The sequence below is a fragment of the Hemitrygon akajei genome, chromosome 32 (assembly GCF_048418815.1).
Source record: "Hemitrygon akajei chromosome 32, sHemAka1.3, whole genome shotgun sequence".
Lineage (NCBI taxonomy): Eukaryota > Metazoa > Chordata > Chondrichthyes > Myliobatiformes > Dasyatidae > Hemitrygon > Hemitrygon akajei.
In genome coordinates, this window is record NC_133155.1 from 25,679,711 (window position 1) to 25,705,949 (window position 26,239).

General features: G+C 41.1%; 1 protein-coding gene across 1 annotated transcript in view; it reads left to right on the forward strand.

Moving 5' to 3' along the window:
- Positions 1-1,101: 1,101 nt before the first annotated feature.
- LOC140719685 (glutamate receptor ionotropic, kainate 3) overlaps positions 1,102-26,239 on the forward strand; it is a 554,019-nt gene continuing 528,881 nt past the window's right edge. The window contains exon 1 of the mRNA XM_073034483.1: positions 1,102-1,937. Coding sequence (XP_072890584.1) covers positions 1,853-1,937 — 85 coding nt within the window. The 5' untranslated portion in view covers positions 1,102-1,852. The remainder of the gene's footprint in view (positions 1,938-26,239) is intronic.

Consider the following 26,239-nt stretch of genomic DNA (forward strand, 5'->3'; position numbering starts at 1 on the left):
TGACTCTGATTCCCTCTCCTTTGTCGGCCTGACCAGCTTGATGCGGGCAGTTTGACAGCGAATAAACAGATTTTCCTGACTTTCTGTAGTTTTCGCGTTGCTTGCTCTGCAATTTATTCAAGAGAGGGCGCTCTGAAACAAGAATACGTGTCGGTGAGATTCGCTCTGGAGCTCCCGTGAACTGATATCCATGAATCTCCCTAATGTGAGCTCTGGGGCTTCATATTTCACACTGATACTCTTTATATTGCGCAGTGGGTCTATAAATCCAAGCACATGGCATGAATATGGAGCAGACACAAATGAAACGAATTAAATATCTTAGTTTAGAAAATGTAGACATTGTCTTTCTTCGCCACGTCAATAGTTAAGAGAGTTATTGGGGAGGAGGGGAAGAAAGGCTGTTACACTGAAGGTTATTTCCACTCGACGTGACAGCGAGCCAGGAGTATTAAAGGTGCTAAAAGCATTTGGTCACTTAGTTCACTGGGGTAAAAAAAAATGACCTGGAGTTTGCAGTCAGCGAGGGGTGAAAACAAAATTAAAAGGGGCGGGCAGCTGAGAAGTGGAATTCAAGGCTCGGGAAGAGTCACGAAACCAGACAAGGAAACGTCTGATTAAACGCGGGGGGGGGGGGGGGTGGAGAGTGAGAAGTTAAATAATTATATGGCCGCTTCGTGAATTCATTTTGTGGCGACTTCTACTGCCTTTTCTCCTGTATGGTTGGCCGCCTCCTTGAGTCGTTACCACGGGCAGCTCAGAAGCTGACGGCACACGGCCGAAGCTCACTGCCTTTCACACAATTGAAGCGCCAAAAACAAAAGGTTTTCCAAATACCCTGTCATCTGAATTACAGAGCACTGGGATCTTGCGGCTGGGATCACGCACCTTAAATCACTAAAGCAGACACAAGTATCCTGAGCGGGAATTTAAAATTTTAAAAAAATAGCATTTCAATTCTGTCTGCGTTACCAGCGCATCAGATTAAATGTTTATTTTCAAACCTGCCCTTGTTAGTGGGTGGGGTGGGGGCGTGGAGATGGTTTGGTCGATGGGCGGGGTAATAAAGATCGCTTGGACTGTTTCGGTAACATTCTTTTCCTGGGCACAAGTTGTGAGGCTCATGAATAATTCCAGGTGAAGCGCCATGACAAACAGACAAGTTCATAGCAGAGATGAAGAGGAAAATATTCTGATGACGGCCGGGTTCGGGTCGTAGAAGTTTCGGGAAAGATAAAAGGACAAAACGCTCAGAAGCAAGAAGCCTCTGGGAGCAAGAAAAAATAGCAATGACATTTGAAAGCACGGTATTAAATGCACAGTGACGAGAGGTAGAAGGAACAGCTAATAAGGCACATACTTAACCCACTTGTTTCACGGTCAATGTTATAATCACCAGTCGCGTTTCCTAGCGGATTGTTTTGCCGTCGCTGTATATCCTCCCTGTTTGCTTTTTTAACTTAGCCTTGCAACCGTTTCCACCCCTCCCCACCTGTCTGTGTGTCCGCTGCTCATTTTGAAGTGAATTGTTGTTTGGATTGGTTTGCAGCTAGATACTTTCTGTCTGAGCGCTCAGCTCCCACGATCCCTTGCAGAGTTGTGTCTCTCCTCCTCTCCGCTTTATTGGAGTAAGTCGATGTGAGACGTGAAGATCATGTTGAGATTTCTGCGCTGCTCCGGGAAGCCTCCGCTCACTCCAGCCACTAAAGAGTTTTAACCCCAAAATCCAGCTTGTGCCGTGTGGCTGGACAGTGGGAGCGGCGAACGGAACCTCCGTCCGGTGGAATCTTGCATTGAACACACTCCATCAGACTTGTGACCACGAGAAATCGCTGGCGGTCTCCTTTTGAGTATGATTTTGGAATACAGGACGGGACTTATTTTTTACTTGTTTTGGATACGATATTCTCATGGGATGCCTCATGTTATTCGAATTGGTAAGGATCTCTTTTCGGCATTTAAACTCTCTTTTATTTTGAGTTACTGTTATATTCCTGGGTCGAGGTTGAGTGAAATTGGGAAGAGATCTCTTGAGGGTGATTTTTGCTGTTAACATTTAGCCTGGGGAACAGTGAATGAACAGGGGTGATAGTAAGGGGTGTGGTGGCAATGGGGGAGGGGGTATTTGGCAAGTTAATGCATACGTCAACTTAACAAAATTGTTAGCTGTTAGGAATGGACTCGATCTGTCCGCCTTACCATTCTTCGGTTGTTTGGTTGTTCCGCACTATCTTCAAATACACAGAGCTGAAGACAAATATTTGAAGATGGATCATAGCCGATGTAATTATATTTAGCTAAGGTAAATGGATGATTCTAAACGGCATGGAAACGAATCATTCTGTAAAGAAGTTTAGTGTCAACGCTGAGTTAGTCAACAGATAAAGGCGATACCTCGCTTTTTTAGCTTTTGAAGCTAAACTCTGCGTCCAGTTATGTTAACAGCCATACCGCGGGTTCTACTATAATGTGTTATATAAGGATTTAATTGCTAAATAGAAGTGACGGTGTTTAAAGTTGTACGATATGACTTACACCAAATATAACCAGATTATCGCGTAGTGTCTGTATACCAATAAAGACCCAGGGGACAAGAACTTTCATTTAGGCAGCAAATTAAAAGACACCCCCCCCCCCCCCCCCCGAGTGCAGATTCGTGAATGTAAATTGTACATATGCAAGTTAACCGGAGAACCAGAGACTGCTTTACAAGAGATATGGGGGATATGACCAGGGAACATTTATACTAATAGTTCTGATGATATAGTAAATTCTAGAAACACCGGCGCCGGGATTAGAAATGGGAGTAGCCGGAAGATAGAGGCTAAAACACAGAGACAGACAAGATGATAGATGGACAGGGAGCAGGAGAAGTGGAAGAAGCAGTGCTATCTATCTAGGTTTTCGCGTGACAGACACTTGCACCGAGAGCATGTCAGGATGGTAAATATGTCACCACCATGCTAGTCCCGTCTCTTGCCGTATTCCTGCGCTGCGATCTCTCACGGTGACTTGTTGGCGGATGTCCCTCAAATTGTGGCGGCTTGCACTCGAGTTTTATCGGAGAAGGAAGGGGACTGGCGAAGAGGGGACTGTCTTTCTATGAGTGAAGAGACGATCCGAACTTTGTTCCGCTCTATCAGACAACTCAGTGCAAATCAATACGTTTCTGTCGGTTGGCAAACAGCTTCAGACAAGTGGCTTACCATTACCTCGGACCGCCAAGCAGATAAACGGAAAGACCCTAAAGCACTCAACATTCACACTGGAATTGTACAGCTCTTCACAAATGGGGACAACCAGTACCATTGCCTTTGCTGTCCAATTAAGACTATACCATTCATAGCCCACTGGTTAAACCATGCGCACTTGATGACAGCTGTATGTATTCGTACCTGGAAGAACTCCGTTTCGCAGCTTAAACAGTCGTTCTGAGCAGTTGTCTACAACCAATAAGACCGAGACGTCAAAGGGAGCTGTTGGGAACGGCGGGACGGAAGGAGCAATTCCAAATTCAGGAGCTTGTGGCGTGACAGGTCGCTGAAATATATTCTACGTCTCACGGATTCCTTGTCATTCTTAGGGTGCCTGTGACAAGATTTGAGAAATGAAGGCGGTGGCGCACAGTCTAGCCACCCTCGATGAAAGAAAGGCTAGAGGTGCAGTCTATAAGGTCGTCAGGTTGACTGAAATACAAAACACAAGCAATCAGTCTTTAGTAAAAGTGATTGTTGTTTCAATTTTCACTTTGGTATATTTTGCACTGCCGTATGCAGGACCAGGACATGCCCTCTTCTCATTACTAGCATCAGGAAAGAGGTACAAGAACCTAGCCACTCATCATTTCAGGGACAGCTTCTTCCCCTCCGCCATCCTGAAAAGTCCTTGAAGCCATGGCAGTCTTTTGTAGTACTACTTTTGCGCTACTTATTGATTTTTATATTATTGTAACTTATAGTAATTTAAATATATTGCATCAAAACAACAAATTTCACGAGACGTGTGTCAGTGATAATAGACCTGATTCTGATATTCATTCTCATAAATCGGGAGTGAATGAGTTGCTTCGGCCCAATTGGATCTCACTCACCAGCTACAAAGTGAACCAAACTCTATATAATAGTTAACGTAGAACAGTTTCTTAACTCAGTACCACATACAGGGTGAATAACTAAATATTTCACGGTTCGGTCAGTCTGGCGATTTTTAAAAATTCACTTCATTGCCATCAGAGCGCAGGCACGAATTCTTCAGTGTGGCCATACCACGTTTGTGCCGCCCACAGTCCTGACGACGTGTCCGGGAGAGGGAAGGTCTTTTCTCCTTTTCATTCACTCCAGCTCACACCTTAGCTTACCCAGAGAGATTTCGGCAATATCATCGTATTAAGGCCGAAGATACGTTAACGTCATTCTTCAAAGGGCATTATGCGCTTGAGGAACTCAGCAGGTCAGGCAGCATCGTTCCCTGGAAATGAATGAACCGAGACCCTTCATTGGCATTTCCCTTTTCCACTCATATTCCTTGCACAACATAGATCATTTGGTCCCACTGACGCTATAAGATAAAACTGAATAGAAGAGTGGCGTCTGCCTCGAGGAAAGGAGTTTTGACTAACCTTGTCCAGTTAAAGGAAACATTGATGGTTATTTTCGGGGTTACAACTTTTGAAGAACCGTTTCCGTTATAGCGGCAAACAGGCCTTCGAGCACATGACGTCCATTCCAGCCGCCAAGCACCTATCTGAATTCACCCATTTTTTTAATCACTCGGCCTACATCCCATGGTATTCTAGGTTTTCATCTCTGAGTGTCCGCTTCCAACTCCATATCCACCCACAGGAAGGGATTCCAGATTTAATACAGTTTAGGTGTAACAAAAAAAAATCTTACTCAAATCCCCTTCAAATTGTCTACTTTAGAACTCTGCCTTCTGGTTACAGGCACATCAAGGCGGAAACTTTTCCTCTAACCTGTCTATCTGCGCCGTTCTCGATCTTCCGGTGAAGTTCACATATTGGAATTATCCGAGCAACTGAACTCAGTAAAAAAAAAACTCTTGGAGAATTTAAACGGTTTTCAGAGGTAGTCAACCCAAGACAGAATAAACTCATTGTACAGCGTGTATACGGCCGGGCTGGGTGATTTACTATTCAATGCGGGAGTCAACTTTATTTCAAGGGGCTGGGGAAATAGCACTTTTCATGCTGGATCTCAAGCAGCATGAACGAGTTCGGAGGAGTTAACCCTTCTGATATCTCAAAAGCACAACTTGTGCCAGGTTACAGGAGTGATCCTTCAAAATCTCTGGATAAAAACAGGTGAACTTCTCGATCGCGCTGGTCTTGCGCCTTTTTATTGTAGTTGTGAATTTAACAGGAGCAGTATCCAGCGGGTATTCTGGCCAGGGAACATACGACAGAACGGCTAGTGTCATTGTATCTCCCTCAGCCATACATATCAGCGAATTCCATTCTGTAAGCGTTTTCGTTCAGGCTCGGGGCAGATTTACGATATTTAAATTTTCAATTGAGCAAGTCAAGGTTGGACAATGATTTATTGAGCAATCAATTAACCACGCGTCCACCTGGGTCTAATTGATCTGTTGGTTAAGTAATATATCATTGCACCTGCTCCGTTCGCGTAGACAAAGCGAATCCCAAACGATGTCCCCGCCATTACCTTGGCTAGTAGCCCAGTGCGAACTATTAACACATTAGAGAGGGAAAGTCTTGGGTGGAAGATTAGCTGTGGAAATCGATCGGATCAGTGGGAACCAAAATGAATTCGGTCTAAAGGCAGTCATCCCCGCCCCGCCTACGTCCCATCCCACTTCGTGAGTGATAATCCTCTAAACCACTCTTCTCCAGAGTATGGAGACTGGTGCTGAACTGGCGCAGAGTGTTAATGCAAGTGGTATTCACAAACCCCAAACAAATACTCGCAGGGCGAGTGTGATACCCTTATGATAATGTCACCCTTATGATACTGATTCTTAAAATCACACTTTTTCACTACGCATTCCCACGTTTTACATATTTGCAAAGAAATTGGTCTTAAATACTCCGTCCGCCACGGAGGCAAATGGATGGTTCATATCCATCTTAAAGTATTATTGATTACTGAAAGATAAATCTGCGTTCGTTTATGTTTATCCATCTCCGCCTCTCATGTTCCCTCCACAATGGACTGTCCTGCTCAGCTGTTCCACTGTTCTGTCCATTGCCTTCAGCTCGGCCCATTTCCATTTGTTTTCAAATGCCACCGATCTCTTTCTGTTTCAGAAGCATTTGCGAGGGGTAGCATGTGCAAACAGTCTTTCCACTCAGTGTCGGGCCGCAGATTAAGGGATTCGAGAATTTATATCTCGTCGGTGGGGCGGGGGGAATAACCGGATTCTCTTCCCAATTGGTATTCAGGGAAGTGAATGTTTTAAGAAAAGGTGGGGGTGTTGCCAGGCGCTCGGAGTAACTGATACCGCCAATCAGAATCAACGCCAATATTAATAATGACCAATTTGACTTTGGCTCCGGGAGTATGGGGACTCCCAGCTCAGAAGCATCCCATTTTGCCAGTGAAAAAGAAAATGGTAAAAAAAAATGTATTGCTTGCATTCTTCGCTTCGGTTGAATTTATTTATTAGTATTCATAGGTTTCAGTCCAATACTTCAAAATTGAAATTATTCAGTTCCCAATAGTTGTAGAAGGCGGGGACACAGGAGACAGCGGATGCTGGAATCTGCCGCAAAACACAAGCAAACTGCTGGAGACCGTCAGTACGTCGGGTAGTTTCTGTGGGAGGAAATAGTCAACTTTTCGGGTCGAGTCCCTTAACTGAGGTCAGAACTTTTGACCCGAAACGTCGCCTCTTGATAACATGGGAGAAAAGAGGCGTGTGGCGGTACCAAAGAAAGTTGACAAATATTTAGAGGAGAAAGAATCAATTGGTTTTGCCGTATTTGTGGCCACTGTTGGAGAGATGCAGATTAATCCTCCCTCCCCGCCAGTCTATTCACGCGCACTGAAAGGTAATTATCGAAGCACAGAACATTCTGACATTCAAGTTTTCAAAAAAGGGTTTTTGTTCTGTTTCAGGACTCCAGTGCCTCATTAAATTGTAGGTCTCCATGCTTTTGATGGCAATTAAAATACGCGCAAGCGAAGACTTGGGCCTTTATTTAATGTCCCTCTGCCTATACCAGTCTAGTTATTTGCATCATATATTCTTGAGCGGCCCCGTGTATGTGTCTGATGGCGTTCCGACGACTCCGTTTGCGATCAACTTCCGCACGTTCTAGTTAATTCCAAAATGCTGGATCTGTTGAGAGGTGGATGAGGATCACGTGTGGATTCTCATTCATCACGTCCACGGACACCCGAAACATATTCCCTGTGCTGTCGGGAAACTAAAACTCCCATTGAACTGGGAAACTTGTAAAGAATATTCGCAAAACTAAATTGGCTCATACAGTTTTACCCAGTGTGTGGGTCTTTTCCCTTTGTTGACCATACCCACATCCCTCTCTTCCGCCACTTATCTGTTTATTGCGTTTTGGCTGGTATTTTCCGCATTTAATCTCAGTTGGAATCCCGGGGCCAAAATTAATTCAGCATTGAGTCGCAGGTGGGAAGTGAGAAGAACGAGAAAGGGGAGGGTGGAGAAAGCAGCTTGAAGAGTAGAACTCGCCCCAGTCGGAGAGCTACCCTTTTAAATCCCTCGCCATCTGGCGTGAAACTGGATGTGAGTATGCAGGGGAGCCCTTCGGTGGATCAAAAGTATCCACATCGGCAAGATTACGTCAATTCCATTGCAATAATACAACAATTAAATATATTTAAAGTTGTTCCAGTTAGTTGGAGTTCGACCAGAATATTAAGTGATGGAATTGTACTGAAGCTCTCTATTTCGTAAACGAGTGGAGTGACTTCTAATGGATTATCCGGCATTACTTATTGAATGACAAATGGCTTCCCCAGTACTCCCGCTGTTAACTTCCACAAGGCAAATGTTTTCATATAAAGTTAGTACTCTCCCATTGATTTGATGGCTGGTGGCCCATTATTTTAGAGTGCTCTATTAGCTGGCTGCTTTGTCGTATCTTCTAACGGTGATGGGGGCGGGAGGGAATGTGTAAACAAGTGAACATAAAACAAGACCTTTCTGTCCCTTATACCCACGTCGGACCTTTGAGCATACAATGAAGGAAGGACACATGTCTATCGATTTCACTTGAAAGCTCTACCGCAGGAATTTATTTATGAGTAAATGCAAGTAGAACTGCACACCTCCAGTATGATATCTTCCAACACAGTTTTAATCTAATCTACGATCAGTGGCCGCTTTATAGGGTACAGGAGTTGAACTCGGTGTGGTCCACTCCTGTAGCCAGTGATAAAGGAATTCATTGTGGATTCAGGAAGAAGTCGAGGAAATACGAGGGATCAGAAGTGGAAAGATAGATAGATAGATACTTTATTCATCCCCATGGGGAAATTCAACATTTTTTCCAATGCCCCATACACTTATTGTAGCAAAACTAATTACATACAATACTTAACTCAGTAAAAATATGATATGCATCTAAAATCACCCTCTCAAAAAGCATTAATAATAGCTTTTAAAAAGTTCTTAAGTAGTTTACTTAAATACATTGAGTCCTAACCCTGGCACTTTAACATATCTTACTCCTGGCGGTTGAATTGTAAAGCCGAATGGCATTGGGGAGTATTGATCTCTTCATCCTGTCTGAGGAGCATTGCATCGATAGCAACCTGTTGCTGAAACTGCTTCTCTGTCTCTGGATGGTGCTATGTAGAGGATGTTCAGAGTTTTCCATAATTGACCGTAGCCTACTCAGTGCCCTTCGCTCAGCTACCGATGTTATACTCTCCAGTACTTTGCCCACGACAGAGCCCGCCTTCCTTACCAGCTTATTAAGACGTGAGGCAGTTACAAATTTCTGGGTGTCAACATCTCTGAGGATCTATCCTGGGCCCAACATATTGATGCAATTACAAAGAAGGCACAACAGCAGCTATATTTTATTATCAGTTTGAGGAGAACTTGTATGCCACCAAAGACACTGCCGTATTTGTACAGATACACAGTGGCAAGGATTCTCACTCTTTGCACCAATGTCTGGTTTGGAGGGGCCACTGCACAGGATCAGAAAAAGATGCAGATCGTTGCAAGCTCAGTGAGCACCATCATGGGCACGAATCTCCCCAGCATCCAGGATGCCTTCAAATCGTAATGCCTCAAAAAGGCAGTATCCTGCATTAAGGGCCCCCCATCACCCAAGACATGCCTTCAATTGCTACCATCAATGAAGTACAGGAGCTTGGAGACGCATGCTCCTTGTTTTTAGAACAGCTCCTTCCTTTCTGCCATCAGGTTTCTGAATCGATGATGAATCCATGAACACTCTCTGCACCATTTCTTTATTTTTATATACAATCTCATTGTAATTTATAGTTATTATTATGTATTGCAATGTACTGCTGCTGCAAAATAACAGCAAATTTCATGAGATATGCCATTGATATTAAGCCTGATTCTGATTCTCCTACTGCTGTAGCCCATCCAATCAAAGTTCAAAGTACATGATAAAAGTATGCATATAGTATACAACCTTGAGATTTGTCTTGTTGCAGGCAGCTACAAAACAAAGAAACACCGTAGAACCCGTTTAAAGGAAAACCCACACAACAAAACCATCAAACGTGTGAAAAAAGAACAGATCATGCAAGTAACAAAAAGCAAACATGTAACACAGAGAACAATAAACATCAGACTGCAGAGCCCCTAAAAGCGAGTCCACAGCCATAATTTGTCAAAGCAGGTGAAGTCAGTCCAGGAGCCAAAGGTTGTAGCCACAGCCACTGAGTCAGTCAGTTCAGCACTGTGCTGATGTCCGCAGGCCATAATCACAGATTCAGTTCCACACTGAAGCTCCTTGACTAAATCACATATATAGTAAAGTGTGTTCTGCACGGAGGACATTAAACTTCAAACCACAACCAAAAACCATAGCCACAAGCCTCATGCTGTAAGCTGCTGAGGTGATCGATCCATTGAACCTTGTGGCATCGGAGCCAAGACTCCTACATTTTTTGCTTGTAGCAGCACAACAGTGACTGGACAAACACATGCAAACAGCACTGAATACCCATTTGCTTTCTGCTCTCGTCCTCGTTGATTGTAATCTTACTTGATGCTATAATCGGCATAGAGCAATGGAGCTGCCCACAGATTCATGTTCCACCATTAGGAATCTATGCAGCATACACCCCTAGTGATGGCCAAAGCTCACTCCTGGTCAAATCCCCCTGGAGATGATAGAAGCACCAGATCGTTAATCTGTTGAAAAATGCATTCTTAAAAATGAAAATACACACTACAATTGACTGCATGTCAGAAGTATATTTAGTAGAAGAAGAGTATCTAGTAGTTTTGTAAGCTGTCAGCAAGATGTCGCCATTGGTCATCTTCCCGGATTAGTGAGCTTGACAAGTTGTGTGTTTAGAGATGCTCTTCTGTACACCGCTATTGTAATGTATGGTTATTTGAGTTACTGTCACCTTCCTGTCAGGTTGAACCAGCCTGGATATTCTCTTCTGACTTTTCATTGACAAGGTGTTTTCACCCACAGAACTGCTACTCATTGGATGATATTGTTTTGTTTTGCACACTAATCTCCAGAAATCCATAGACTGGTGTGCATGAAAACCTCAGATCAACAGATTCTGAGATACTCAAACCACCCCATCTGGCACCAACAATCACTTTATGTTTAAAGTTCCTTAGATCACATTCCTTCTCCAATATGATGTTTGATCTGAACAACAACTGAACCTCTTGATGATGTTTGCATGCTTTTACGCATTGAATTGCTGCTACATGACTAGCTGATTAGATATTTGCATTAACACAGAGGTGTACAGGTGTACCTAATAAAGTGGTCACTGAGTTTAAGTGTGAGCTGTTTCTATAACAATTGTACTGGTTGTCACGAAAAACAGATATGATCTACTTTTCACTACCCAATCCCTGTTCAAGCTCTGCTTCTAGATTTAAATGGTTCATCACTTGATTGATGATGTTATGTCAATCAGATCATTTGATGCAGAGTTGGAAAGGGGAAAGGTATGGCCCCACTGGCCTAGTTGCTCTTGTGTAGCCGTCAATTCCAAACAGAAAAATAATGGTTTGGAATATTCCCGTGATTTATTGGCAAATGGACTGTGTAATGAGGTGTACAGTAACCACTTATTTCTGAAGATAGGAACAGAACAGTTAGAAATTGAAAAGGTTATACATAGAGTTGCATGGAACACTGGAAGAATGCTACGCAAAGAGTTGGCTCTGAGAAGCATGATAGCCCCTGATAATTTTGGGGTGTGCTTGTCATGAAACTGCAATTTATATTAATCAGTACAGTATAATTATTTTTAGATAAGATGAAGGGGCAAGGTAAATGGTGCAGGGCACCCCCAGGGTTATAGAGTGATGCACATGAGCAATTTAATTAATAAAAGAGCATGCAGTAATGCCTAATTGTCACCCAAAAACTTGCAGAAGGGATGTCGCCTGTAATAAGTGCGTGTAATTGTGTGACACCAGAGTGTGACGAGACTGTGGGCTGCACCACCTAGTGGGCATTAACTTGTTACAGAGCTGCTAAGGTGAACAGAGATTGCAAATCTAGGTTGACAGAGCCATTAAGAGCGAGCACAAGGATAATAGAAAGGGTGTGCATCCACATGGTAGAAGATGACATTTACTTTTGAATGTAAGAAAAGTAACGCAACGGGAAATATTTCAATACTATATCTTCAGGCCACCACCAGAAGTACTTCAAGCACAGACATCCTTTAGTGAAAAAAAGTTGCAGAAGACGTCTAGTTAAAGAAAAGGCGAGCTGCTGAAAAAATGACCTTTCATCCATCTCGAATTTAATTAGCAATGAAATCTCAAAAACCCAAAGGGATTTTTCAGCCCACTAGACAATTTACCCTCAGAGTAATTAGTTCTTTTGGTAATTATTAACCAAGAGATCGAGTTACTACTATACAAAAATGTTAGCAGAAAATATTTTAAGTACTTATTAAGAGTAATAAAGTTGTTTTATTAAATTTAGATTCTGGACTTGGCAGAAGAATCCCTTTAACTGAATTAGGCTATCCCTTACAGGGCCAGTCCACATGAATATGTTTATGAGTTCACTTAGTTTACTGAAGCAAAAATCACAGCTAGCATGGAAGGGTTGAAGGAGGTTCATTTTGTACCTTTGATAGCTTGTTGTGTTACTCAATTAGTCCCACTACTCTGTCTCCAACTTTAATTTCATTTCATATGGAATCTCCTTCTGCCGCAGCATCAATCAATGCATTTCGTTGATTTCAACTCACTGCATGTTTCCCCCTCATGCCTTGATTAGTTTTCAACAATAACCTTAAATCTATGAACTCTTAATACCAACACTTCTTCAATGGGAAACATTTTCTTTTTATTTGCCCTACAATGAAAGTTCTTGATTTTGAGTATTTCTGTCAACTTTCCTGACTTTTACAGTTCTAAGGACAACAATCCCAAATTTCCATCATAGGTCTTTCAACACTTATATGATTCTGGTCTAGTCTAATCAGTCTGCATAACTTCTAGAATGTTTTCTACAGATTGTAAGATATTGCCACTACTTAAAGAAAATAAATGGGGAACTAAAGACCCATTAGCTCAATATCTGATAAAGTAAATGCTGGAATTTATTGTTTCAGCAATAGACTAAGACAACTGTGCTACTCCAAAGAGCGCTGTATGAGGTCATTCTTTCCCTTGGCCATTAGTCTCTATAATGAGTCAACCTATAGCTGGGGAAGTGATTATCCCTTCCTGTTTACATGATTGAGGTAACTTACTTTTTATTCTTTCTTACTTGTCTTCTAATATTTGTATATCTGTGCACTTGAAATGCTACTGCGACACTGTAATATCCTTTGGAATCAATATAGTACCTATCTATCTATCTTAAGGAAGTGGTAACAGACCACTTGGAAATGATAATGGGTTTGGAGACAATCAACATGGATGAACAAGACAAAAATTATCTTTGAGAAATCTGTGATTTTTCTTGGTGTAACTAGAGTAGAATTGATTAAGTACCTGGGAGGTGAGTGGGTGTGGTATAATCAGTGGCCATGTTAATTGATAGCTCCTGTACCTAATAAAGTGACCACTGAGTTTATGTTTGTAGTCTACTGCTGCTGTAGCCCATCCACTTCAAGGTTTGACATCTTGTGATGCAAGGTATTATGTGTTCCTGTGGCCTTCCTGTGAGTTTGAACCAGTCTGGCTATTCTCCTCTGATTTCATTCATTAACTGAGCATTTTTGCTGCTCACTGGATGTCTTTCTTGTTTCTGGCACCATTCTCTGTAAACCCTAGACACTGGTGTGAGTGAAAACCCTAGGAGATGAGCAGTTTCTGAGATACTGAAACCACCCCATTTCGCACCAACAAACATTTCACGGCTCAAGTTACTTAGATCACATTATATTCCCGTTCTGATGATCGATCTTAACAACAACTGAATCTCTTGATGATGTCTGCATGCCTTTATGCATCAAGATGCTGCCATTTGATTGGCTGATACTTTCATTAACACTCAGGTGTACAACTGTACTTAATAAGGTGTTCACTGTGTGTATATTGTTCAGAAAGCTTTCAATAAGATATCCCCTTCAGTTATTACAATTATAACAGATGGGATTGGGTAACAAGGATCATTTTTGGGAGCTGTGCAACTCACAACCTATGTTGACAATTTGTTGAAGAACCATTTCAATATATTACAATCTAATGATTTCTTAAGAAAAGTCACAGTGTGAGTGTGAGGAGGATGCTGAGATATGTCAAGAGGAAATAGATAGACTAAGTAAATGGCAAGGGCATGGCAGACGGAAAATATATACCGTAATATTTAAATAATGCATCATTGAAAAGGTTCTTTTGATGAGAGGAATCAGAGTCCTTTTACTTAATTCAATGAAACTCAATGTGCAGTTAAGAAGACAAGTGGTACTTCGGCCTTAATTGCAAGAGAATTTGTTTGCGTGAGCAACATTGTCAAAACTGTCTCAACAATTATTTCATCATAGGCAATCCTTTGTTTTCATTCTAGTTTGTAGGTTCTGAAGTTATTGATGAGGCCAATGCAAGAGCCATTGACTCTTACACAGGTGGAGCAGGTGTGTGGATAGTTGGGTGAGGTGTGTGTCCTCCTGCTATTTATGCAGGATACCTGTGTGATCCTGCTGCATTGATTTATGATTTTCAGTAACTTTCTGAATGTTCCTTCTTCACTTTGAGCAATTATGGGCCAGAAGGTCTCAGGAGTCAGTGGGGATCTCGCATTGTTACAAGTAGGACTCGAGATCATCCTTGAATCTTTTCCTCTGTTTTTTTGGTCAGCACTTCCTATCACTGAGCTCATAGTAGAATATCTGATTCCATCATTTTGCTTATGCATGGGAACAATCTGACCTTCTCAAAAGAATTGACTGAGTGCATCTAGGGCCTCAATGCTGGAGATGTTGGAGAGGCCATCTATGGTGGTTTGCTGATTCATTCATTGATTTTGCAGAGTTTTATAGAGGCAACCTTTATGGTTTCTTTCCAGTTGCTTGGGATATCAGAAGCTTAAGAAGGACAGAGATCACTGCCCTCTGATTGACATGGATTTGAAGTCTAGATCATCAAACATAATTTATCTTAATAAACCAAAGGCTACATTGGCAGAATAAAACATGATGAATTTAATCACTGGTGTCCATCTTTGTTGAGATGCAACTTCTTAGATATGTTAACACTAGACAACAAATATTTTGCTTCCTGAATATTTTGGGTATATCTTATGGATTTTGAGCAGCTGATATGAAAGTCACCATGAAATTTTCCTACCCCACACCAGACTATTTAAAATCACCCATATTTGTTATTTCAATTCAAAATTTGAGTCATAATAACTGATGCCAAGATTAAACAAGGCATTTTTATTGGTCCTCAAATCAAGCAGGTCAACAATGACAGGGAATTTGATTATCTTCTAGTGGGACCAGAGAAAATCACATGGAAGCCATTCAAGGATGTTGCTGAAAAAATTTCTTGGCAACTACAGAGCACCAGATTATGTGCAGTTGGTTGACAACGTACCTCAAGCACACAAAACCATGAAGTGCAACATGTCACTATAGATTCATTTTCTGCAATCCCATTTAGACTTGCTTCTGTACTGAATACCAATGCCAAAACAAAGGATTGTATTTATAACTATTTCTCAACCTGTCCTATTGATTCAAAGACAAGTGCAAATCCCTAGATGCCACTCCCCCCATATCTGCATCCACTTTAAAACTGTACCTTGTAGTTTATGTTGCTTCTTCTTATTCTTCTCATGATAGATAAATCACCACAATTTTCCTTTCTAAATTTTATCTGCTATACAATGGTAAGTTTTGCTAGTCTTTTGATTTTTTTTTCTAAGCTTTGTTAGTATCCTCCTAACTTTTGTGAGTCAGACATTCATGATGAAATTTGGCTGTGAATAGCTGAGTCAATTTTATATTCATGTAGCCTCCACCCTTGATCCGTGAGCTTTAATTTTACTGGCAAGTCTATTCTGTAGTATGTTATGAAAGCCCTTTTGAAAGTCTAAATGCACAGTACAGCTGCACTCCTCTCAACAGGTATCACAAGGTGCTTTTCACAAATTCTTGTTGCTCTTAACATCATTTCATTTTGGCCCAGATTAATGCTTTTCAGGACGTTAGACTATCTGGCCTACAATTGTAGAACTAAAATATTCCCAATTTATTGAAGAAAATTATAAATTCACATCCTCAACCTTTGATATCTCTACCATATTCAAAGGAGATTGGAAGATTGAGGTAAGTGAACACTGCAATTTTCCTCCTTACTTTCTTAGCAACTTTGGATACATCCCAGTTGGATGGGGATGATATTTCTAGTGTGATTAAAGACAATTATTTTTAATTGCTCCACTATCAAATTAATATGGAACTTTTCTGTGGCACTGAATACCATCTTCTTCTCTAATGTAAATGATGCAAAGTGCATATCTGCTCTTCCATACCCTCTGCCTCAATAAGGAAATCTTTCTGGTCTCCAAATAACCTCAGAATTATTCTGATTATCTTCATGGCAACTCAAGGATCAAAGTATGTTTTATTATTATAAAGTACATATATTATACATACATGTATTTTAAATACATATATGTTACCATATACAAACCTGAGATTAATTTTCCTGCTGGCATATTCAACAAATCTATAGAATAGTATCTATAGCAGTATTAACCAGAGTGCAGAAGACAACAAACTGCAAATGCAAATATAGATAATTAGCCATAAATAATGACAGCTTGACAATTGAATATAAAACAGAATATAAAACTAAAATGTTTTAAGAAAAGAGTACAAAAGAGTTGTTGCTTCATGTGAAATGGAATAAGGAAGGTTTGACGTGACATTGTTAACTTTTTCATGTCTTCCATCTCTTCACTGAAGATGACTCTGAACTACTATCGATCCTGAAGATAGGAAACCATCTTCTTTATTCATTGTCTCCGCAACCCTATTAAATTGCTGATTCTTTATTACCATTGGTTTTGTGCATGTGATTCTTTTCTGTACTTTGTCAAAAGTCAAATGCATGAAATGGGTAACTGGATACAATTTTTGATTTATCCAATGTAAATTAGTGACCTTCAGTTTGCACTCTAACCACTCTTCTCCTAATATCTGCTGAAGATCTGGCAGAATGTAAATTAAACTATTGGTTCACTACTTCACATTGTGAATGTCTCTGTTGGCCAAATTTGATTGAGGTTTGATATGTTCTTTTTATCATCTGACCATTTATGTTCAAATACTCTCCTAGCCACACCCATCACCTCCCATCACTGAAGGTGCCCATGTATTATTTAAAATTATGAACATCAGTGTTTGGCATTTTTCCTATCCCTTACCCAGATGTGTTGAAGCCGGTCAGAGCATGCCAGTGGGTGTATCGTTGTAGGACTAGGAATGGAAAATGAGATCATTCTGCTGATTATGGTATGTCCACCCATTGAATAGACTAGGTATATTTTGCTTCTAATCTAATACTCATGCTCATGCCAATAGCAGTTCATATTAGAATGCCCTAATTTCTAATGAATTTACCATCCCATTACAATGATTGACCTTTACTATTTGATCCCCACCTTTGCAACATCAGGCTTTGGGATCAGAATCTGACTGCTCACTGACTCCAGAGGGGGATGAATTATAGAATAGTATAACAGAAAAGGAAGCTATTGAATCTATTAGAATTTGCAATGGAACTTTCAAGCAGCAATTGTATTTTTAACAATCCTCCTTTATTTCCCCTCCCTCCCAGAAGAAAAAAAACACTTCTCATTTTTTTTCTGTTCCTTTTAGAAGACTCTGGATCCATTATATTATGTGGTCCATTCCAAATCCAAACCACCACTTTACAAAAACGATTCGTATCTAGCTTTCTCTGTTTCCTGTATTGATCACCAAAAACTGGAGCTCTTTGAGTTTCTGTTCTTCAAACAGTGGAACTAATTTCTCTTTATTTATTCTGTTTTTAATATTGTACACTTCCTTTTTTTCCTACTGAGCTGAACAACCATGGCTCTACACTGTGAACATTACTGTCTTGTCCTGAAATTAGCAGAGTGAAGATCTTTATATACTCTTTAAGGAATTTCATTTTTCCAGAGTGCGTTGTCCCAAAACTTAACACAATACTGGAGTTGGACCATAAATAGTGACTTTAACCATTAGCACAACTTCCAAAATGAGGACTCCAAACATTTTATTAACTGTTTGTTGTCCTGCAATACCATAAATGTTAGTTTATAACTTGTCTTTAAAATAGTGCAATTTGGTTGTTTTATTTCTTCTTATTCTTTCTAGCAAAATACAGTAATAGAAACACAGAAAACCTACAGCATAATACAGGCCCTTCGGCCCACAAAGCTGTACTGAACAGAAGTCTTAGGCACAGATATATAGCTAGGGTGCTTAAGACTTTTGCTCTGTACTGTATTAATTTTATGCTTTACAATGTACTATTTCGGCAAAATAAAGCAAATTTCATGACCTATGTGAATGATAATAAACCTGATTCAAATATATGGGTTTATATTGTGGACTGAGAGTGGGAAAAGGGGAGGCAGAGCAAAATCATGGTTGGGAAAAGGGGGTAGGGAGAGGGGAGGGAGTGGGAAGCACCAAAGAGACATTCTGTGATGATCAATAAACCAATTGTTTGGAATCAAATAATCTTGCCTGGTGTCTGTGGGCTAGGTGGGTCTGCACCTGCACCGCCCCCCACCCCCCAGCCTAGCACTCCTTCTCTGCCACCTGTCCCATACCCATCCTGCAGCACGCCACCCTCACCATTCCCAACATCCTTTGCCCCTGCTCTGCTCCATGTTGACAAGTACAATACTAAGCAAAAGTCTTAGGCACCCTTGCTACATACACAGTCTATGCCAAAGACTTTTGCACAGTACTGTACAACTGCCACTCTATTTTTACAGATGGGTACAATGCAATATTTAATGTCTTAAGTACATTGTTATTATTTTGTAAGATAACTTTGCAACTTTTCATCTTGAAGGGTGCTTCTCTTGTGATTGAGAATAATAGATACAGGTTGTGAGGTGAATTGTTTAGAACTACGTTGATCTCAGGAAGAATCCAATTATCGAGTCATTGCAAATTTTATAGCTAGCTGATGTTTTCCCTGACTGGGGATTCTGGAACCTGAGACTGAAGTCTGAAAATAAAAGGTTGTCAATGTTCATCAGAACAAAGAGAAATTTCTTCATCCAACAAACTTTTGAACTTTCTACCTAAAGGGAATATGGAGACTAAATAAATAAATTCAAAACAAAGATCAATAGACTTTCATACATTAAGTCATATTGGCAAAAAATGGATTTAAGAATTAGAGGGTTAGTGCTGAGGTAAAAACATCATGACATTGAAAAGCAGAATAGGCACAACTCCTGCATCTGTTTTTTTGTTATATTCATTTGATCATGGTCCCCACAGATACTTGGCTAATTGATGATTATCAGTGATGTCTGTCCTCACCCTGCTGGCATTTACTCTCTTCTTCTCTATCCTTATTATGTAAAAAAAATAAATAATTGGATGCTTCTGAATGGACCCCATTTATGCTCCACTAAGCAAGCTGTATGATAGACAGCAGCACAAAACTGGTGGCGACTTTACTGCCATTCGCGTGGAACACTCCCCTCATCCATGTCAATGTAATTGAAAATCCAGCGATCTCCATGGAAAGTGAGTCATGGTCTAACATCATTCAGCACATTGAAAATCAAAATAACGGAGGATGCTGCAGTTATGAAGGAAAACAACAAACAGATTACAGAAAGCATCCAGCAGGTAATGAAACAATGACCATTTTTTTGACATTGATGAAGAAGAACCTTTATTCTGAAATGTAAAATTTGTTTCTTTTCCCGTGGATACCACCTGAGCTGCTGAGTGTTCCCAATTATGCACAGTATGCCATTGTCCACATCTTATTTGATCTCTTGACCTTAGTTTTGAAAAGTAGAGCATTATTATTTTGAAACTTCTGATATTATGGTAGCTGCCTCTCCCTCAGATATCTGGTTGCTATGGCAACTTCTGACCTGGCTGTGTCAAAAAAGAAATGGGTTTGTTTCTAAGTCAACTAAATATGTCAGAACATGGTAGGGTTTGACAGAGGTAATTAAAATGACAAAAATTGAAAGTAAATTTATTATCAAAGTACCTACATGTTACTTTGTACCTACACTACTCTGAAATTCATTTCCTTACAGGCATTCACAGTAGAATGAAGAAATACAATAGAATCAGTGAAAAACTACGCACAATGAAAAACAACAAATGTGCAAAAGAAGACAAACTGTGCAAATGCGCAAAAACCAACAATAATAATTAATTAATAAATCAGGCAAGTCAGGTGATATCAACAGGAAAGGAAACAGATTTAATAAATACATATAATAAATAATTAAGGCAATGGATAAAGCTGATAGACAAAAATTCAGAATCAGAAACAGGTTTAATATAACCAGCCTATGTCGATGTCAGAAATTTGTTGTTTTTGTGGCAGCAGTACAATGGAATAGATAATAAAAAATGTGAATTGCAGGAAGTACGTGTGTGTCTATATCATATATATATTTGGTTAAATTAACTAAGTAGTGCAAAAAAAGTAGAAAGGTGCTGATAGTGGGTTCAATGTCCATTCAGAAATCTGTTCCTGAATCGTTGCCCTGTTGGCTGAGTGAGTGGTCAAGAGCTAGGAGGCAGAGAATTAGACTGACTGTCAAGATAATAAAAAGTGAAAGCATTTTATTTTACGCGGGAAGAAATGTGATCCTGGAATGCATGGGCAGGGATAGAGATGGAAGTGGACTCAATTGTCGCGCCCAAAGGGTCTTCAGTTGTAGCGTTCGAATGAAATTCGAAGTATCTAAAATGAAATCATTTGCAGAGTCAAGGGGACAAGAGCGAAATTACGGGATTACACTCAATTAGAGCGGTAGGGGCTGGACTGACCAAATGGTTGTTGTAACTATTCTGGGGGGGAGGGGGGTTTCGGTGTGTGTGGTTCCCTCTCTGTTTTACTTTAAATTATCCCCTTCAAATTTCGGGCGGTGGGTGTAACCGAGGCAGATACTGTTTCTTTCAAAACAGAATTGAATCTCAAACGTTACATTATGGTAAATATTTGTCCCGTTTTGATATATAAAAAAACAGTGGCGTAAAGTAATTTGGGAAAGGAAGGACAATTTGCACATCAGTTACAAATGTCCTTAGCCTTGTGCAAACTGAAGCCGACACCGCCAGCTGCAGTTTTTTTTTGGCAACTTTAAAGGACTGTTTTAGACAGCAAGGCTATTGTAAATCATTAGCATAATAATTGCTCTTCCTTTGAATTCGAATGCTTTGCTGATTGAGTTTGCACTTGGCTCCGCAAAGGTTAAAGGCAGATAAAAGCTATTTCGCTGTAGCGGTGAAAGGACGGTTTCATTTTAGCAAAGCGGGTGAGTTTGGAATTTGAGGGATTAGCATAAGAAAAGAACTGCACCGTTAGCGTTAAGGGATCAACGTTTATAGATGTCCACTGCAGATCGCAGTGAATTTGTATCAGTCCGAGCATGTGAGGATATTGCGAGTGCTGCTGGCGGAGGGGTTGTCGCGGTGGGGCTGTACTGTTTTCCCCCAAGTGTAATGTCGTAAGCGGAAGCAGAGAGAATGTAGAGGTTTCAAAAGCCACACGACAATGGGCAAAACAAATGCATTTTGAAGAAGATAGTATAAATTTGGGGTCTCGATCCTTTAACTGCAAAAAACACAGAAATTATAACTAAAAGTGCAGGAAAACTTTATATTTTGCTCTCTAAACAAATGTGAAATTTCTAAAAACACGTCAAAGTCTGCAGATGCGGGAAATCCAAACAACGCACACACAAAACGCTGGAGGATCTCAACAGGCCAGGCAGCATCTATGGAAAAGAGTAAACAGTCGACGTTTTGGGCTGAGATCCTTCAGCATCGATGCTGCCTGGCCTGCTGAGTAACTCCAGCATTTTGTGTGTGAAACTTGTTGTTTGCTTAGAAGGTGACAAAGTTGGCACCTACGTGGGTGTTTATATCTAGTTGGCCACCGGAACACGTGTCAAGCACAGGGAAGGGGTTAGTCTCTCTGTTTAATCCCATTATGGAATGTCCTTCCTGGCGGGCCCTGCCAATAAACCAGGAAATATCCCTTTAATTCTGGGTGGGGCAAATCTTGCTGAGTTAGTCACTTCATAGTGTCTTATTATAGAGCCAAGTGTCAGTGGATTCCCTTGGGGGTTGCTCAGTCAGCAAAAGAAAGGGGGAAAATATCCAACAAGAGTGTACTCAAGGAGTGTAAGATGGACATCCGTGAAATGGTTTCCAACAGGCATCTGATATATTTGGAGCGCCGTTTCTGCAGACTTGTTGGAGGCCTCCACCTTAAACATTGTTTTGTTTCCATTGAAGAATGCGAGTTTCGCTGACTAGGTCAACTTATCCCTACGAGCTTTTAACGAGAAAATGGTGAGTAGGTTTCTTGAATTGCCTTGGTGAGTGTCTTGCAATGTGGCCTGTTTGGGGCTTTCAGGGTTTTAACCCAGTATGAATTTATTTCCAAGTCAAGTTGGTGTGTGACTGGGAGGGGAACATGCAAATTCTAGTATTTTCATACAGCTGCTATGAGTTGTCTCGATTGATGGAGGCCCGGGGCTTAACTTAGTTTTAGAAAAAGTCTTGGGGAGAATTGTTGGAATGTTTTCTGTCTTGGTGCACAGTCTGGTAAAGTAGTGGCCAAGGAGAAATTAGTGGGTGAAATGCCGGCCACAGGATTCTCTGATTGTGCTGAGCTTGCCGGTTGCTTTGATTTCCAGCATCTGCATGTTTTCTCTTGTTTGTAATTGGAGTGCCTGTTTTTAGAGTTGACTTTTCAATTGTGGCATCTCAAGGGATAGATAAATGGTGAAAGAGCTTTGGGAATTAGGAGGCGATTCCCTCGCTGCAGAATACTATTGTAGTTTGATTCTTGTCTGAACCAGTTACATTTCCAGATATTAATGATACCTGGGATATTGTCTGTAGGGGATTCAATGAATGTAATGCTGTTCAAGTTTGTACCATTAGAAAGCCTCATCTGCTGTAATGAATGATTGTTGCCACCAGTTTAGACCTCATTGTTGCTTTGGGTTTGCTGCATGTGGGCAAAACCAAACATAAGGAGCTGGAAGAGAGCTGAAGATTGTACAATTATTCATATTTCTGAACTTACAAAGGGTATCTATATTAATATCTATAATGTATGAAATTCAGTGGGAGACTGAGGCAAAGAATCCACTTTCCATGTCAATCAAAATAAATCCATTCCCCTTTTCCCCCATTCTTTCTTTTACCCTTTGCTGTTCTGCTTATTCTCATACTCCTTCATTTCTCTTTACCTGTCCATCATCTCCCTCTGGTTCTCCTCACCTTTCCCTTTCTTCCATTGTCTGCTGTCCTCCTATTAGATCCCTTCCAATTTAGCCCTTTACCTTTTCCACCTATCACCTTCCAGCTACTTACTTCACCCCCTTCGTTCACACACCCACCTTCCCCATCACTTGGTTTTATCTACCACCTACTAGCCTGTACTCTTTTTATTCCTCTCTCTCCCTTCATATTCTGGCTTCTTTCCCCCTTCCTTTCCAGTCCTGATGAAAGGTCTTGGCCTGGACTCTCAACGGCTTATTCCCCTCTGGGCATGTTGCCGGAATTGCTGAGCTCCTCCAGCATTTTGTGTGCGTTGCTCTAGTTCTCAAGCGCTTCAGCCGTATCTCTTTGATCTAGTTTGTGCTCTGCCATCACTGAAGCTGAAGAAATTCACGGGGCCGTCTCTTCTGTTGTATACCACCATGACTCAATGTGGCAAGACTGCAGAGCTTTGGTCTGACTCATTATTTGTGGGGTTGGCACTCTTGGTATTTAGAAAGCTTTGCTGTTTATCATCCATTTGGTAGAGATACTTGAGTAATAGTAATTGTGCATTAATTTCTGTGCAACTTGTATGGGTTACTGATTCCATTTGGCATGGAAAGTTCATACGGTTGACAGAATGGGACATTGTGTCAGCGTACTGTGTGGATGAGCTGCGTACGGCATCTGTCAGTAGACCCAAAAGGCAGCATTCTGCTTCCTGAAGTAAAATTTGCTATTTCACAACCCAACCGGTAGGCAGTTGTAGCCAGATGACTTGGGCAATGAGCTATCGTGTGAGTTCTAACTGCCACATCACAAGTTACAAACCTGCACAGAAAAGATTCTTCCACCCCAATTCAACTGAATGAGTCAGAACGAATGAGGTGACGTCCCCATTTCAATTATCCCTATTATTAACAGATTCTACTGCAGGGTGACACTTGGACTACTGGATAATCCCATTTGGATGGGGCTGCGAGCCTGAAATATCGGACCATGTGGGGTTCATGAATCAATGAGGTGGCTCCTTCATTTTAACACTGGATTCTTTGTGGTGGATCAGTCGTTCCCAAAGCTCTGGATCCTTCAGCTGCAGCAATGCGCTCAGAGTTTTGGATCCTTGGATACAAGTGTGCTCACCAACTGAATTCTCAGCTCTAATTTTGTGATCGCAGAGCCCAATCCCTTGTTGAGGCTGATCAACAGCAATTATAGTGTGTCTAATAACTGGGACCCTGGGTATAACCCCCTTCTTGACGGTTGTGCCTTGGAATAACAGCGGGTCCAACTGGTGTTATCCACCTCCCAGCATGGAAAGTGTGTTGTTTTAAAAAGAATCATTATTAGCTTGGGTAATGTGAGGTGCACGTTCATGTGCTTTAAGTCTGTGCGTGATAATTTGTTGTCAGAAATGATTAATGATCTTCCTGTTACTCTTTGTCTCCTAAACGAGAATGTCTTTGGAAACCAGTGTGGTTTGGTCATCACTGTTAGTTTCCTCAGGTTAATGTATTTATTGGGATTTCAGCTTAGTAACAGACCTGAGAGTTAGTGGGGGAATACTTTCAAATGCAGTAAAGGCTAAGATACAAATACACAAGAACACAGGAGGAGGAGTAGGTCACCAAGCTCTGAAGCTTGTCCTGTTATTCAATACAATCATGACTGATCCATGCTGACCTCAATTTCTCTTCCAAGTCACAGTTCTAGTGATTCAAATATTTATCTATCTCCAACTTTACTTTTCATAGGGTACATTGAAATACGCAACAAAATGCATCAGTGCCCAACCCAGTTTGGTGATTGTGCTGGGGGCAGTCAGCAGTTCACTTGCTGTAAACATACAGCTTTAGAATGTGTGAGGAAGCCCACGTAGTCTAGGAGGGAACGCCCAAACTCCTCACAGGCAGCGGCGGGTGTTCAACCCTGGTTGGTGATTACTGGCACGGTGAAGCGATTGCACAAAGTGCTTTGCTACCGTGCCCCATCTTAAGTACATCCAATGATCTACCAATCACCAACCTTGGGCAGAGAATTCCGGAGGTTCGCTATCCTCTGAGAGAAATTCCCATGCATTTCAGCTTTAAAACACTAGCTCTTATTTTGTTGTTCTGTCCTTTTTTTTTGTAACTCTTCCATTAGTGAAAATCCTTCAACATGCACCTTATCAAGACCCCCCCAGAATCTTGCATGTTTGAATAAGTTCACCCCTCATACTCCTGAACACTAAGGAATACAGACTCAAATAGTATAACCTCTCTTGATCAAACAACATTCTCAAACCAGGAATTAATCTGATGGAACTCCTTTGTACTGTCTCCAGGGCTACTGTATTCCTTTGTTGGGTGTAGGGGTAACAGTCTGTTTGATATTCCAGATGTGTCCTTGCCATTTCTGCTATATCAGGACCTCACTATGTTAAACTCCATCCTAATCTCTTTTAATAATGGAAAAATTATCTTCTGCAGTTTTCTTCTTGTTGTCTAGACCCAGGTAATAACCAGAGAACATGTTAGGAGGGGAAACGATTAGATGGGACTTGAGGAAAATGTCTTTGACTCAATATTTGGGGGAGATTGCAAACTCTAAGACTGAAAGTGGTTTAGAGACTGGTACACTATTAACAATTGACTGAGGAAACAAAAGCTATAAGACTATGGGCCAAGAGGATCTGAACAGGTCCATGCGGAGTTTTGTGCGTGTTGTTGAAGATTTCCAGCATCTGCGGAACCTCTTATGCTTACAGAACAAGAACTTAGATGTGGAATTAATTTTAAAATTCTTTTGGGCTAGCATGGACAGAATGAGATGATGACCAGCAAAGCTGAGCTACATCTGAAGATGTGCTGGGACGCATCATCAGTGATGCAACCTGCGGTATATAGCTTTGGGTCTTTCATCATCAGGCAGCCTTGCCCCGGCGACCCAGCCAGGGTTGTTCAGGCCCTGGCTTATGTTGCAGAAGTGTTGGTCAACAGGTCACACCTCCTGATACACAGCTCACTCAGCAGCCTCCGTGATAGACCTGATGGTTCTTTGCAGCCTGGTAATATCAAGGAGAGAGTAGGTTCTGCACAGCGAGCAGCCAGCAAAACCTCTACCTACTT